General features: G+C 49.2%; 1 protein-coding gene across 2 annotated transcripts in view; it reads left to right on the top strand.

Moving 5' to 3' along the window:
• RRP12 (ribosomal RNA processing 12 homolog) overlaps nucleotides 1-9,102 on the top strand; it is a 28,801-nt gene extending 19,699 nt beyond the window's left edge. Inside the window, exons 27-34 of one of the 2 annotated variants that reach the window (XM_027960216.2) lie at nucleotides 51-212; nucleotides 332-504; nucleotides 740-868; nucleotides 5,605-5,654; nucleotides 6,368-6,437; nucleotides 7,826-7,893; nucleotides 8,184-8,266; nucleotides 8,565-9,102. In XM_027960216.2, the coding sequence (XP_027816017.2) occupies nucleotides 51-212; nucleotides 332-504; nucleotides 740-868; nucleotides 5,605-5,654; nucleotides 6,368-6,437; nucleotides 7,826-7,893; nucleotides 8,184-8,266; nucleotides 8,565-8,667 (838 nt within the window). In that variant the 3' untranslated portion in view covers nucleotides 8,668-9,102. Of the gene's footprint in view, nucleotides 1-50; nucleotides 213-331; nucleotides 505-739; nucleotides 869-5,604; nucleotides 5,655-6,367; nucleotides 6,438-7,825 lie in introns of both variants that reach the window. The other variant, XM_060404631.1, reaches the window with a different exon arrangement.
• The last annotated feature ends 6,183 nt before the right edge of the window (nucleotides 9,103-15,285 follow it).

Genomic DNA, 15,285 nt, shown 5'->3' with positions numbered 1-15,285 from the left:
TCTGTCCCCGGCACCTCACTGCTCACCTGTGTGCCCCCCTCAACCCCCAGGTTTGAGCTGGTGAAGAAACTGCTGCCGGAGGAGTACCACAAAGTCCTGGTAAACATCCGGAAAGCAGAGTCCCGGGCCAAGAAACAGCGGGCCCTCCACCAGACCGCCATGGAAGAGGAAGAAGAGGAGGAGGAGGAGCCCGTCCAGGGCAAAGGCGACAGGTGAGCCCCGTGGCCAGGTCCTGGGGACCTGGTCTCCCCCCACCGGAAGCCTGCCCAGGCCGTGCCCAGCCACCCTGCCTCTTCCGGAGCTCCCTGACTTGGGGCTTCTCTGTCCTTAGCATCGAGGAGATTTTGGCCGACTCAGAGGATGAGGAGGACGAGGAGGAGGAGCGGAGTCGGGGCAAGGAGCAGCGGAGACTGGCCCGCCAGAGGAGCCGGGCGTGGCTGAAGGAGGGGGGCGGGGACGAGCCCCTCAACTTCCTCGACCCCAAGGTGGCCCAGCGAGTCCTGGGTGAGCAAGAAACGGCTGGCCCATGGGCACAGAGGACAGGCTTGCCTCGGGCCAAGTTCGGAAGTAGGATGGCCTCTAGGGAGGCCAGCAGGCACTCTCACCTCTCACATACACACATGGTTGTGCTGCGGGTTCCCATCCAAGGCGCAGACCTGGGCCTGGAGGGTTGTGATGAGGGTGTGAGCAGGTAAGGACTGGCCTGCCACCTCCTCACTACCTGACTCTGCCCCACCAGCCACGCAGCCTGGGCCAGGCCGCGGCAAGAAGAAGGACCATGGCTTCAAGGTGAGCGCCGACGGCCGGCTAATCATCCGAGAGGAGGAGGATGCCAACACCAAGACGGAGGAAGAGGAGGGCGCCAAAGGTGGGGCCACCTGCCCCCGCAGGAGGGGCCAAGGCTGCGTGCATTTGCTTATGCAGCCATCCGCTCATCTGGTCCTTCAGTCGGTGACCACCTTTGGGGAAGCATAGGTGAAAACAGATAGAAGGAGCTTATATCTCAGGCAACTCTTTTTTGAGTTTCTCAAACTTTGCTGACCACATTAAGAAATCTTTTTATGTTGTAACTCAGCTACTTATTCAATACTTCCATAATTCAAACAAAACTTTCAAAAGGCAGTACTTCCTCTTACCCTGTGTCATACGCTGTCTTGATCTGTCTTCTGTTCTATTTGCTTCTCCTCCTCCTTTAAAAAAGAAAATTTTTTTTTAAATTCCAAGTGTAAACTTGGATGAGGTCTGGAAGCTCATTTAGAGCTTGAAGAGAGCCAGCCCCTCCCAACTTCCCACGTCACTGTCTCCTGTTGTCCAGGGGCTGCTCAGGTGTAACACCTCCGAGTCCTGTTTCATTTTCCCTGTTCCCTCTCTGCACATATATCTCTCCATGTCATGTAAGATCACAAAAGCCTAGGTCTTCTAAAATGTGCGTCTTCCTCTTTAGTTTGGTTCTCACTGCCGACACTGCAGCCTCTCAGCTAGCACGGCCACTGCTGCCTAGGCAGCTGGACCAGCCAGCTCTGGGACGGTGGACAGTCCCGTAACCTCTCTGTGCCTCGGTTTCCTTTCCCCACAGTGGGTGTAATACCAGCACCAACTTCAGAGGGTGTTTGTAAAGATGAAATGGTAGATTTGCTGCGGGTGGGGGTGGCGACACTAATTCTCTCCTGCTCTGACCTCTCACTGCCCCCTTCTCATCTCTGTATCCCATCTCCTTGCTCCTTTCTTGCATGGAATCCTGACACTGAGTGTGCCCCGCCCCGGCTCCCCTCCATCTTCCCAGACCCTCTGCACTCTAAGATCCAGTGCAGGCCCTTCATGCGGCCTTTCCACAGTCCCCCGGCCTTAGCTGTGTCTCCTCAGAACTCCCCACAAGCCCAGGGACCACCCAGGTTCTGTACTTGGTCACACGCTTCCCGTGACATTGGATTCACTTCACTCTCTTCCCTCCAGCCGATCAGTCTCAAAGTTCTGTTTCTTGTGTTTTTCTTCCTTTTTTTTTTCTTCCTGGCTGCACCACGTGGCATGCAGGATCTGAGTTCCCCAACCAGAGATGGAACCCATGCCCCTTGTGGTGGAGGCATAGAGTTCTAACTGCTGGACCACCAGGGAGTTCCCTGTCTAACCATTTTTTAGAAGGACTGTTCACTCACATTGTTGTACAGCCCATCTCCAGAACGCTTCATCTGGCAAAACTGAAACTCTTGTTCACATGAAATAGCAACTCCTCGCTTCCCCCTCCCCTAGTCCCTGACAGCCACCATTCTGTTTTTTGTCTGTATTAATGTGAATTTGAATATGAGCTGTGGTACCTCATATAAGGGGAATCATTCAATGTTTGTGCTTTTGTGACTGGCTCATTTCACTTCGCATAATGTCCTCAAGGTTTGTCAGAGTCATAGCTTGTGTCAGAATTTCCTCCCTTTTTAAGTCTGCCCTTGTTCTGTTGTACTTCCTTGGTGGCTCAGATGGTAAAGCATCTGCCTGCAATGCGGGAGGCCCAGGTTCAATCCCTGGGTCGGGAAGATCCCCTGGAGAAGGAAATGGCAACCCACTCCAGTACTCTTGCCTGGAAAATCCCATGGACTAAGGAGCCTGGTGGGCTACAGTCCGTGGGGTCTCAAAGAGTCGGACACGACTGAGCGACTTCACTTTCCTTTCCTTTCCCGTTCTGTTGTACCCCTAGACCGCATTTTGTCTGTTCATCTTCCAATAGTGGACATAAGCAATGCTTCCACTTTCTGACTGTTGTAAATAGTGCTGCTGTGATCATAAATGTACAAATAGCCCTTCAGGATCCTGCTTTCAATTCGCTGGGGTACATGCCCAGAAGTGGATCATGCGGTTTCTGTCTTTAATGTTTTGAGGAACTGCCATACTGTTTTCTTCAGCAACTGTACCGTTTTACATTCCTGCTAACAGTGCACAAGGGTTTCAACTTCTTCACATCCTCACCAACACTTGCTGCTTTGTATTTTGTTGATAGTATACATCCTGGAGTGTTTGAAGTGGTATCTCATGGTAGTTTTGATTTGTATTTCCTTAATGATTGATGATGTTTAGCATCTTTTCATGTTTATTGTCCATTTATTTTTTCGGAGAAACGTCTACTCGAGTCCTTCGACCATTTTTTAATTGGGTTGTTTGTTTCTTATTGAGTTATAAGAAGTTCTTTGTCTATCGTGGAGTTCAGTTCAGTTCAGTCGCTCAGTCATGTCCAACTCTTTGTGACCCCATGAACCGTAGCACTCCAGGCCTCCCTGTCCATCACCAACGCCCAGAGTTTACCCAAACTCATGTCCATTGAGTCAGTGATGCCATCCAACCATCTCATCCTCTGCCGTCCCCTTCTCCCCCTGCCTTCAATCTTTTCCAACATCAGGGTCTTTTCAAATGAGTCAGCTCTTCGCATCACATGGCTAAAATATTGGAGATTCAGCTTCAACATCAGTCCTTCCAGTGAACACCCAGGACTGATCTCCTTTAGGAAGGACTGGTTGGATCTCCTTGCAGTCCAAGGGACTCTCGAGAGTCTTCTCCAACACCACGGTTCAAAAGCATCAATTTTTCGGCACTCAGTTTTCTTTATAGTCCAACTCTCACGTCCATACATGACCACTGGAAAAACCATGGCCTTGACTAGACGGACCTTTGTTGACAAAGTCTTGTCTCTGCTTTTGAATATGCTATCTAGGTTGGTCATAACTTTCCTGCCAAGGAGTAAGCGTCTTTTAATTTCATGGCTGCAGTCACCATCTGCAGTGATTTTGGAACCCCAAAAAATAAAGTCAGCCACTGTTTCCACTGTTTCTCCATCTACTTGCCATGAAGTGATGGGACCAGATGCCATGATCTTAGTTTTCTGAATGTTGAGCTTTAAGCCAACTTTTTCACTCTCCTCTTTCACTTTCATCAAGAGGCTCTTTAGTTCTTCTTCACTTTCTGCCATTAGGGTGGTGTCATCTGCATATCTGAAGTTATTGATATTTCTCCCAGCAATCTTGATTCCAGCTTGTGTTTCTTCCAGTCCAGCGTTTCTCATGATGTACTCTGCATAGAAGTTAAATAAGCAGGGTGACAATATACAGCCTTGACATAATCCTTTTCCTATCGGGAACCAGTCTGTTGTTCCATGTCCAGTTCTAACTGTTGCTTCCTGACCTGCATACAGGTTTCTCAAGAGGCAGGTCAGGTGGTCTGATATTCCCATCTGTTTCAGAATTTTCCACAGTTTCTTGTGATCCACACAGTCAAAGGCTTTGGCATAGTCAATAAAACAGAAATAGATGTTTTTCTGGAACTCTCTTGCTTTTTCAATGATCTAGTGGATGTTGGCAATTTGATCTCTGGTTCCTCTGCCTTTTCTAAAACCAGCTTGAACATCTGGAAGTCCACGATTCATGTATTGCTGAAGCCTGGCCTGGAGAATTTTGAGCATTACTTTACTAGCATGTGAGATGAGTGCGATTGTGTGGTAGTTTGAGCATTCTTTGGCATTGTCTTTCTTTGGGATTGGAATGAAAACTGACCTTTCCAGTTCTGTGACCACTGCTGAGTTTTCCAAGTTTGCTTGCATATTGAATGCAGCACTTTCACAGCATCATCTTCCAGGATTTGAAATAGCTCAACTGGAATTCCATCACCTCCACTAGCTTTGTTCGTAGTGATGCTTTCTAAGGCCCACTTGACTTCACATTCCAAAATGTCTGGCTCTATGTGAGTGATCACACCATCGTGATTATCTTGGTCGTGAAGATCTTTTTTGTACAGTTCTGTGTATTCTTGCCACCTTTTCTTAATATCTTCTGCTTCTGTTAGGTCCATACGATTTCTGTCCTTTATTGAGCCCATCTTTGCATGAAATGTTCCCTTGGTATCTCTAATTTCTTGAGGAGATCTCTAATCTTTCCTGTTCTGTTGTTTTCCTCTATTTCTTTGCATTGATCACTGAGGAAGGCTTTCTTATCTCTCCTTGCTATTCTTTGGAACGCTGTATTCAAATGGGTATAACTTTCCTTGCTTTTCGCTTCTCTTCTTTTCACAATCTTATACTATCGTGGAGAGTAACCGTTTATCAGATGTATGATTTGTAAATACTTTCGTATCCTCCAGGCTGCCTTTTCATCCTGGGACCTTCATCTTTGACACACACAAGTTTAACATTTTTAATGGAGTTTATTTATCTTTATTTTTGTTGCCCGTGCTTTTTGTTGGTTCATGCTTCTTTATGTGCCCACACGTGGGGAGGGAAAGATTCTCAAGTAGGGGACTGGCAGTCTTCCTTGCAAAGTGGAGTGTACGCAGTAGTGCCCGGCTCCCCAGGAAACCTGGCACTTTCTTAGAGTATCCAAAACAAAAGCTGTATTTACTTTAGAAGTCAGGTCACCACTTCCTAGAGGGGCTCTTGTCCAGGGGTCCCAGGATGGGGAGGAGGAAGGGGCGGGAGTCAGGATCTTGTCCTCCACAGGATGTCTTCTGGGGCTGCAGTTGGCAGCCCCTGCTGCCTGACGAGCCGGAAGGAAGCAGGTTGAAATCTGTGGGCTTTGGGAAGATGGAGTAGGGAGCTCCCTGCGTGATCACAGACCTCTCTCTTTTTGGCTCCAGGGGAGGATGAGGAGATGGCTGACCTCATGGAAGATGTAGGCGTCAAGAGTGTGAGTAGTAATTCCTGCTGCTAGAGGGCCGGGGCCCTAAGACCTAAGCCTTGGGCCTCATAGCTTCTCGCCATCTCCCTGCTCCGCAGAATCACCCTCCTTGCTTCCTGACTTCTCAGTGGAGCACTGGGGGTGCGCACAGCATGCAGTCTGGAGTGCGTGATGTCACGGCCAACCCCTTTGCAGGGCATGGTGGGGGCTTGGGTCCCCCGAAGCACCCAGTGCTTCCTTCGGTGTTGGCTGCGCTGTCCAGCCGAAGGAAGAGAGACGGTCCCTTGTCTCTCCCCTGAGGGCATATACTGTGCAGGCAGCAGGGGCAGTAGCCGGCCTCCATGCTGCCATGGGCCAGCTCCTTGTGGGGTCGGGTACCTACCTCTGGGGAGTGCTGAGAGCCCCACGTGTCACCTCGATCCTCCCAGGAGGTGGGGACTCTACCATTCCTGTTTCCAGAGGGGGCTACAGTAGGCAAGCAGCCTGCCCAAGGTCACAGGGGTTGTTAAAAGTGTAACCCCACGTCTGCGCCACCTAGCTCTGTGACCTTGCCTGGTTACTTGCCCTCTCTGAGCTTCAGTGCCCTCATCTGTAAGTGGGGGGTCGAGTGCTTGGCAGGGAACCTTTTCTGCTAATGCATGTTACAACTGCTTTTACTGCTGCCATTAGCAAGTATGATCACGTCCCCTTGTTCATGAACTTTGCATGTTGCTTCTTTATAGAAGAAGCACCAGAAGCTTAAGCAGAAAGAGGCTGATGATGAGGAGCTGGAGATGCCCCCTCAGTACCAAGGTGAGGCTTCCTCTCTTCTCTGTTGGAGCAGGTACCCTGTCACCTGCATGAGGCTGAGTGTGTTGCAGGCAGAGCCAAGAGATTGCAGGGCCTGGTTGCACTCAGGTGACACCAGCAAAGTTTGCCTGATACGTCACCTAAGACTGGGCTGAGGGGGCCTGGGGGTTAGGAGATCTGTGTACAGAACCCCCAGCCCTTCTGGGAAGCCCCTTAGCCTCATCTCTTCCCCACCCACCCAAGATTTTCTGAGACTTGCAGCCCACCCTTCTCCTGGGGGGTGTCTCTTATATGGCCTTGAGTCAGGCCAGATTAGTCCTGTGCTGAGGGTGGCAGTTGAGAGGCCTGCCCAGGGAGTCGCTCTGTACAGTTGTTCCTGAGCTCCTGGAGTAGGTACTAGAGGTACCAAGGTGGCTGCCCAAAGCCAGAGGAGGTCTCACCTCTGCCTCCTTCCCGCCAGGCAGCCCCTGCAGGGTCCCTGCTCCCAGGCCCTTGCTCTGCATCTGGAGGTCTAGGGGCTGGTGTGGGAGGTCCCCAATCTCAGTAGCAGATGTTTGCTCACAGCCCCATGGCATCAACCAGTAGAAGAATGCCAAGGCTCCTTCCACTTCTTGGCCCGACAGGCCACATCCCAGCTCACCTCCTCTGCTCTAAGAAGGTGTGTGCAGAAGTAGTAGTAGCATACAGCGCAGCAGGAGCCTGGGTTCAAGACTGCTTGCCCAGCTGCTCTCAGCTGTGTGACCTTGGCCTGGTCACGCTACCTCTCTGAGCTTCTGGCTTCTTACCTGTAAAGGAGGATCATCTGGGTCATCTCCGAGAGCTGTCCTCAGTCAGCACTCTGGGATTCCATCCGTGACTGTGTGGAAGCCCAGACTGGAAATGACACCGACCTTGGAAGCACTTCAGTCCTGAAGCCTCAGTTTTCATGTCTGTACGATGGGATGAGAGCTGCCTCTCTATCTCACGGTGTCGATGTGAAGCTGAACTGAGATCCAGCCTTAGCGCCTCATTTTACAGATAAGCCTAAGAGGCTCCAGGAAGTTAAAGAGTCTTGTCTGGAGATAAAGCCCAGTCTGCCTGATTTCAAAGCCTGTGATCTTTCTTCTAGAAAAAATGGAGAAGGTCCAGTTTGGAGAGTATGTGCTAATTTATGTTAGTCGAGAATATATATATTTCCCAGAGGTCACTGGTAGGTTTATGTGGATTCGAATCAGTCTGAGGAGCCCAGTGGTCTGATTGTCAAGTCACTGGACAGTCCTTTCTCGAGGATGGTCTTCGTCCTCTTGCTAGGGGACAGCCATCCGGTCCTGGCTGTGACTTATCTCAGCAGCAGTGTTCTGAGAAGGTGCCCTGGCCTTGCCTGACTCATGGCCTCTGTGTTCCCCCTTTAGCGGGAGGCTCTGGCATCCATCGCCCTGTGGCCAAGAAGACTGTCCCCGGGGCTGAGTACAAGGCAAAGGTAAGAGCTGGGGGCAGGGGAAGGGCTCCCCTGGTAGGGGCTTGGGGACGAATGCCCATCATCACCCCAAGAGGCAGCTTTTGTGGAGCCAGCAGGAGGCCGCACCGAGGGGCACACAGACGTCTTGTGGTCCAGGCCTTTGCTGGGTGGCCATCTCGGGGTGCAGGGGTTCTTGGGCACCACCTGAGGCAGAGAATGACGGAAAGGGAGGACACGGCCTGTCACATCAGGGGCAAGGGTGGAAAGGGAAACCCACACTCCCGACTGACTCTATTTCTCTGGGTGAGCAGAAAGCAAAGGGTGACGTGAAGAAGAAGGGTCGGCTCGACCCCTACGCCTACATCCCCCTCAACAGAACCAAGCTCAACCGCAGGTACGGTGTGTGCAGGCTGGGGTGGCACGTGCTCATCACACTGTCCACTCAACTGCTCAAGTCTCCTCCAGTTTTCTGTTTTCACTTGTTCACGTGCACCTTCAAGTATTATTGACTTGAACTGCTCTATTAAACACAAAGGGCATGGTCTGTGCTGATCACATGCTGCCCACCTCCTGGCAGCGCCCCTTCTCCCTGTTCAAGCTGGTCAGGGTCAGGGGCTATCTCTTGACATTAAGGGAAGGAGAACTCCCTGGTCTCAGGGAGACGTGACCCTCCTATTCCTCGTTCTTGCCAGGAAGAAGATGAAGCTACAGGGGCAGTTCAAGGGCCTGGTGAGAGCTGCTCAGCGGGGCTCCCACGTGGGACACAAGCTTCGCAGGAAGGATCGTCGGCCCTGAGCCCCAGGGCCCCCTCCTCCCCAAGCTGCTCTGTGGTCCAGCCTGAGGCCCTTTTCAGCCCCCAGGCTGCCTTGACACCAGCTCCAGATGCTCCTGTCAGCAGTGGAGCCTGGACTCAGAGTGACTTGTTGGAACTAGGCTTGGGTCCCAGAGGTGCCCTGGATTTTGGAAGCTCCAAATGAGAATCTGTCTCCCTTCAGAGATGCCCCTGGGGTCTGGAGATGGGAATGTGGCTTTGTCATCGCTGAGTGGCTAGTGGGGCATCTGTGCTTTCCATCCAGAGTGTTTGCAAACGACAGAGTAGATAGATGGTCTTCCTTTCCTCCACCTGCTTGTAGCCCCGTGGCACTCAGCCTGGCTGCAGTTCTGAGCGTGTGAGGTTTGCTTTGACCAGACATAGAATAAAGATGCAACACCATGTGTTGTCCCTAGAAACGCCGTGTTTTATCTCCTGCCTCCCTCGGGTATAAGAACAGTGCCTAGTCATTGGCACCAGTTGGCTTGACTGGGTACCAGTTTTGGTACCCAGTCTGGGGCATAGCATGATAGCCCTGGGTCAGGCTCTGGATCTTGACCCACCTGTTTGAGAGGTCTTCCCAACTTCCAACTGACATCCCAGTTAGAAGGTGACATTTGGAGCGTCCAGTGTGGCAGTGAACGCTCTGAACTTGGCCTGCAGAGCCGTGGTCGAGCACCAAGGACTCACACTAAAGGGGAGTTGCAGCACTGGCTGCCCCAGCCTGCCCCAGGGTACAGGTTGCTCCCAGCAGCTTTGTTCACTGACTCAGTAGGGTGTTTACTGAGCCCTTGTGTGCCAAGCACAGCCTGATCACTTACCCTCCTCCTCCTCACATTCTCTTTCCCCAGACAGACGGATCAAGCTGTGGTATGAAGCGCAGTGTGTTTCCCACTGTCCAGCTTTTGTTGGTTTGGAGCAGAGAAGGGAGTGGTACAGAGCTCCCATTGCTCCTAAGACCGTATATCCTGTCAGCCCAGGATACTCCTTGTGCTTTCCCAGTAGGAATCAAGGTGCAAAGAACCACACGCTCTTTCCCACCCCCAGGTGTAAGGAACTATGCGTGTCCCCTGGCATTGGATTGACAGTTTTTCTTATCTCAAAATCTCCACATTGGAAATGGCTCCCAGGAGACCCTGTGCACCATTCCTCTCATCCTCTCAGGGAACTCATGTCAACTTGATCCATTGCCCCCAAATTAGGGCATTTCTTCTGCTGATTTGGGGCCAGGAAGCTGAGAGGAATCACACGCTGCCCAGAGGTGGCGCTGTTGACATGTCTTGTTCACAGAAAGTCTGGAATTGGAGAGCAAGGAAGGTCGAAAGAGGTGGCTATTAGGTTTGCCAAGGTGGTCTAACCGTGACACCCTTTGTTACACTTCTGGACACAAGGTGGGCCAAATTAAGCCGGCCCGGCCCTTTTCTGTTTCCATTCTCAGGAATGCAAGCACATGCAGTATAAAGTGTCACGTGAAATAAGTATGGGTAGGATCGCCCAACTGCCCGGGATTGATGTCTTAAAATTTGAAGCAACTTGCTTATCATGGTGTATTTTCCTAGGAGCTTTGTTTCTTTCAAAAGTGGAAAGAACGGGTGACCTAGAAAGGTAGATGTTAGTGATATGTTAAACTCCATATCCTTTGGGAAGTAGGCTTCAAATGCAAATTATCTTGATGCAGAGGCAAGAATTAATCTTGCTTCAGAAACTTCAGGTGCTTGAAACATCTGTTAGGAAAGGCAGTGCTGCTTTTCTCTGTCTATGGGGAGAAGGAGAATTGGGCGTATTCATCAGTGCAAGGCTCATTTGATTCCAGGGCAACTGGAACAGTGGAGGCCCTCCCCCCAAAATTCAGATTTACTACGTTGATTTTGTTCTGCTTTTGGCAGTGTCAGAATCTGAGACTTTGGGCTTTATTTTCTGGGGTCCATCCTCAGAAATGGAAGACAACTCTGACTTCCGACTATACTACAAAGCTACAGTAATTAAGACAGTATGGTACTGGCACAAAAACAGAAATATAGACCAATGGAACAGGATAGAAAGTCCAGAGATAAACCCAACACCTACAGTCACCATGTCTTTGGCAAGGGAGGCAAGAATGCACAGTGGAGAAAAGACAGCTTCTTCAATAAGTGGTGCTGGAGAATCTGGACAGCTACGTGTAAGAGAATGAAATTAGAATATTCCCTAACACCATACACAAAAATAAAATGAATTAACTAAATATAAGGCTAGTCGCTCTAAAAACAGGCAGAATACTCCAAGACCCTTTTTGACCCACCTCCTAGAGTAATAAAACGAAATGAGACCTAGTAATTTAAAAGCTTTGGCACAGCAAAGGAAACCATAAAATGAAAAGACAGCCCTCGGAATGGGAGAGAATATTTGCAAGTGAGGTAACTGACGAAGGATTAATCTCTATACAAGCAGCTCATGCAATTCAATATAAAACAAAACAATCCAAAAAATGGAAGATCTGAGTAGACATTTACCCAAAGAAGACATAACAGATGAAAAGATGCTCAACAAACACATGAAAAGGTGTTCAATAATCATTAATTATTAGAGAAATGCAAATCAAAACTACAATGAAGCATCACTGCATGCCAGTCAGAATGGCCATCATCAAAATCTACAAACAAATCAGCTATATCCCAACACAAAAAGTTAAAAAAAAAAATCTGCAAACAACAAGTGCTGGAGAGACTGAAGAAAAGGGAACCCTATTGCTCTGTTGGTGGGAATGTAATTTGATACAGCCACGGTGAAGAACAGTATGGAGGTTCCTGAAAAAATAAAAATAGAACCCCCATAAGGCCCAGCAATCCCACTACTGGGCATATACTCTGAGAAAACCATAATTCAAAGAGACACAGGTACCCCAGTGTTCCCTGCAGCACTAGCCAGGACATGGAAGCCACCTACCTACATGTCTGTTGACAGATGAATGGATAAAGCTGTGATGCATCTAAATACGATGGAATCTTATTCAGCCTTAAACAAAATTAGCTCATTTGCAGTGATGTGGATGGACCTAGAGTCTGTCATACAGAGTGAGATAAATCAGGAAAATAAATATGGTGTAAGTTGATTCAGTCATGTCCATCTGTGATCCTATGGACTGTAGCCCGCCAGGCTCCTCTGTCCATGGGATTCTCCAGGCAAGAATACTGGAGTGGGTTACCATGCCCTTATCCAGCGGGTCTTCCTGACCCAGGGATCGAGCCTGCATCTCTTGTCTCCTGTGATGGCAGACAAGTTCTTTACCACCAGTGCCACCCGGGAAGCCCAAATACTGTATATTTATTTATGCAAATATATGGAATCTAGAAAAATGGTACAGATGAGCCTATTGGCAGGGCAGGATAGAAAGGCAGATTCAGAGAACAGACATCTGGACATAGTGGGGGAAGGGGAGGGTGGGACAAATGGGGAGTGAAACACTGATGTATATACACGACCATGAGTGAAATAGCTAGCTAGCAGGAAGCTTCAGTTTAGCACAGGGAGCTCAACTCCGCTCTGTGATGACCTGGAGGGGTAAAATGGGGGCCGGGGGGCTGGGAGGGAGGCTCAAGGCTGCGGAGATCTATGTGTACATGAAGCTCATTCGCTTTGTTGTCCAGAAGAAACTATCACGACGTTGTAAAGCAAGCATACTCCAGTTTAGATTAAGGTGTGATGAAACATGAAAAAATAAAGGAACGGAAGACAAAACATACCCACCCTGAGTGCACCGAAGCAGCAATGCTTGTGCTGGCCGTGAATTGGGCATTATTCTGGGGATTTGCAAAGGCAGTCCGCTCGTATCCCCTATTAACACAACGCTCTGGACACTGGTGGGTCAGGTTAAAGCGACCCTCCCCCTTCTTGGGAGACGATGTATCTCAAGATGGCCTCAGCAGGTGTGGTAGTGGCTCTGCCCACAGTTCATCCCTGGCATACGCTATCTTATTAGGTCTTTGGTGCTTTTGCAAGCCTACATCTGTCCACATGCTTGGTCCTGTGTTTTACTCTGTTGTTTACAAGTGAGAAAATTACTTAAGAAATTAAAGTAGCCCCTGTTTTCATTTATCCTCATTGCATATGTTTCTTCAAAAGGTAACTTAGAAAATTGGAATGTATTCTGTATTTCATTTAAAAGTATTAATAAAGATTTGGGAATTCCCCAGCAGGCCAGTGGTTAGGACTCCTTACTTTCAATCTTGAGGGCTCGTAGTTGAGGAACAAAGATCCTACAAGTTTTACAGCTCGGCCAAAAAAAGTAAAGAGTCACAGAAGTTATGAAAACCAGTATGGAAAAAACAGAAAGGTGAAAAATGGGCTAGAATCCTTCTACCAAATTCTCACTGTTAATCCTAGTATATTTCATTTGTTTCTAAACACAGGGCTTTTTTCATAAAAATAGAGTTTTAAATTACAAGTTTATATTCTAAGCTTGCACTTGGCTATCACAAAATTTTTACCCTACTGAGGTATAAACATTTCATAAGCATGTTTTCAATGTCCTGGCTTAAATATCGGCCTGGTAGATGTAGCTCAATGTACTTAGAAATGGTCTTTGAGTCCATAAGTATGTTGTTCTTGATGCCCTCACTGGACTTCCCGGGTAGCCCAGCTGGTAAAGAGTCTGCTTGCAATGAAGGAGGCCCCAGTTCAATTCCTGGGTTGGGAAGTTCCCCTGGAGAAGGGATAGGCTACCCACTCCAGTATTCTTGGGCTTCTCGGGTGGCTCAGATGGTAAAGAATCCAACTGCAATGTTGGAGACCTGGGTTCGATCTCTGGTTTGGGACGATCCCCTGGGGAAGGGCATGGCAAACCACTCAGTATTCTTGCCTAGAGAAATGCCACGGACAAAGGAGCCTGCTCGCCCACAGCCCATAGGGTCACAAAGAGCTGGACAGACTGAGCAACTAAGCACACAGCACAGTGCCCTCACTAGATGCTGGGTCATGTGCAAAGCAACATTTAGAAAGTGACACGATGACTGCTCCTTGTTCTATATTTTGCTAGACATTATTATGAATGGATAGATGACTGTACTCCAGAAAATTACCCTGATTTGGAGCAATGTGAGCTGGCTTGCCATTACCTGAAATCACGCTTAATGTCACTGCTGCCATTAGAAATATTCACCAGGGTGTTAGAGCCTGGCCAAGTCATCCAGGTCCAGCAGTGCTGGAAGGTTTTATCCCATTTATAGCTGTTGTCAGTAATGAGTAAATGTTGATTAAGAAAGTGGGTGAGGGCATAGTGGCTTGCCACTGCATACGCAGGCTGCATGTTCATCCCCGTTGAGTTCTGGATATCAGCTTTGCAATCTAAAATCAGCCTCGGGACTTCCCTGGCGGTCCAGTGGTCGGGAATCTGCCTGCTTATGCAGGGCATACTAGCTAGATTCTTGCTCTGGGGAGATCCCACATGCCGCAGAGCAACGAAGTCCACGTGCCACGACTACTGAGTCTGCTCTACAGCCCTCGGGTCGCAACTGCCGGAGCCCGAGAGCCCTAGAGCCTGGGCTCTACAACAAGGGAAGCCACTGCAGTGAGAAGGCTGCGCACCACAAGGAAGAGGAGCCCCCTGCTCGCCGCCACCAGAGAAAGCCCGCACACAGCAGCAAAGACCCAGCACAGCCAAAGATAGAAACGTGGCTCAGCCACTAAGCTGTGGCCGACTCTCTGTGACCCCACGGACTGTAGCCCGCCAGGCTCCTCTGTCCATGGGACTTCCCAGGCAAGAACACTGGAGTGGGTTGCCGTTTCCTTCTGCAGGGGATCTTCCTGACCCAGGGATCGAACCCCGCATCTCCTGCATTGCAGGCGGTCCTCTTGTATTGCAGGCAGATTCTCTACCAACTGAGTCATGAGGGAAGGTCCGAATGTTTATTTATAAAAATAAATAAATTTAAAATCAGCGTTGATTAAAACAATAAAGGAAGTAAAATCAGAGTTGATAGGTTCAGTGAAGTAAAAACAGACTCACAAGAGTCCTAGTCAGAATTGCCATTTATTAACTCATAATGAGAACGGTAACTGCTACAGGGCCGGAGACTTGGTGTCATGGTGACCGCTCTGGACATACTGTCCCCTGAAAAAGGAGTCAAAATCAGAGGCTTCTGTGAGCGTGAAACAGGCAAGGGAATCACGTGAGTGATATGTTACTAAGGTCATTGCTGTCCTTGGTGTATGGGATATAAATACTGCCCATTGGGTGCCTCTCGGTTCTGTGTACCACTGCACAACAGGCCCAATCCTTCCTCTCTGGTATCTTCTAGGCTCTTTGGACCCACTTACCTGCTGTCCAGAAGCTTTTCTGAGATTTGATTTGCCTCCTGCCTTCTTCACTTCGGTGCAGACTGAAGGGTTTGAATTCTAGAGGGCAGCCTGATTCCAGATTCCAGGGATGTCACCCTGCAGACCTGCAGGTTCCAATTACAGAGCTGACACAATTTTTATCCAGACATTCAGAGAGGGTCTGAGGCACTGTTTATAGGCAGATGGATTTATGAACCATGCTAGAAACAGCTTGTACGGTCCAGTGGCTCCTCTGGAGGTCTTGCAAGATCTTGAAAAGTCTTGTTTTGCCCTAGGATGGTTGCTCT

This window comes from Ovis aries, chromosome 22 (genome assembly GCF_016772045.2).
Source record: "Ovis aries strain OAR_USU_Benz2616 breed Rambouillet chromosome 22, ARS-UI_Ramb_v3.0, whole genome shotgun sequence".
Lineage (NCBI taxonomy): Eukaryota > Metazoa > Chordata > Mammalia > Artiodactyla > Bovidae > Ovis > Ovis aries.
The sequence above is the reverse complement of the archived record's forward strand: the minus strand, read 5'-3'. Positions and strand labels throughout refer to the sequence as shown.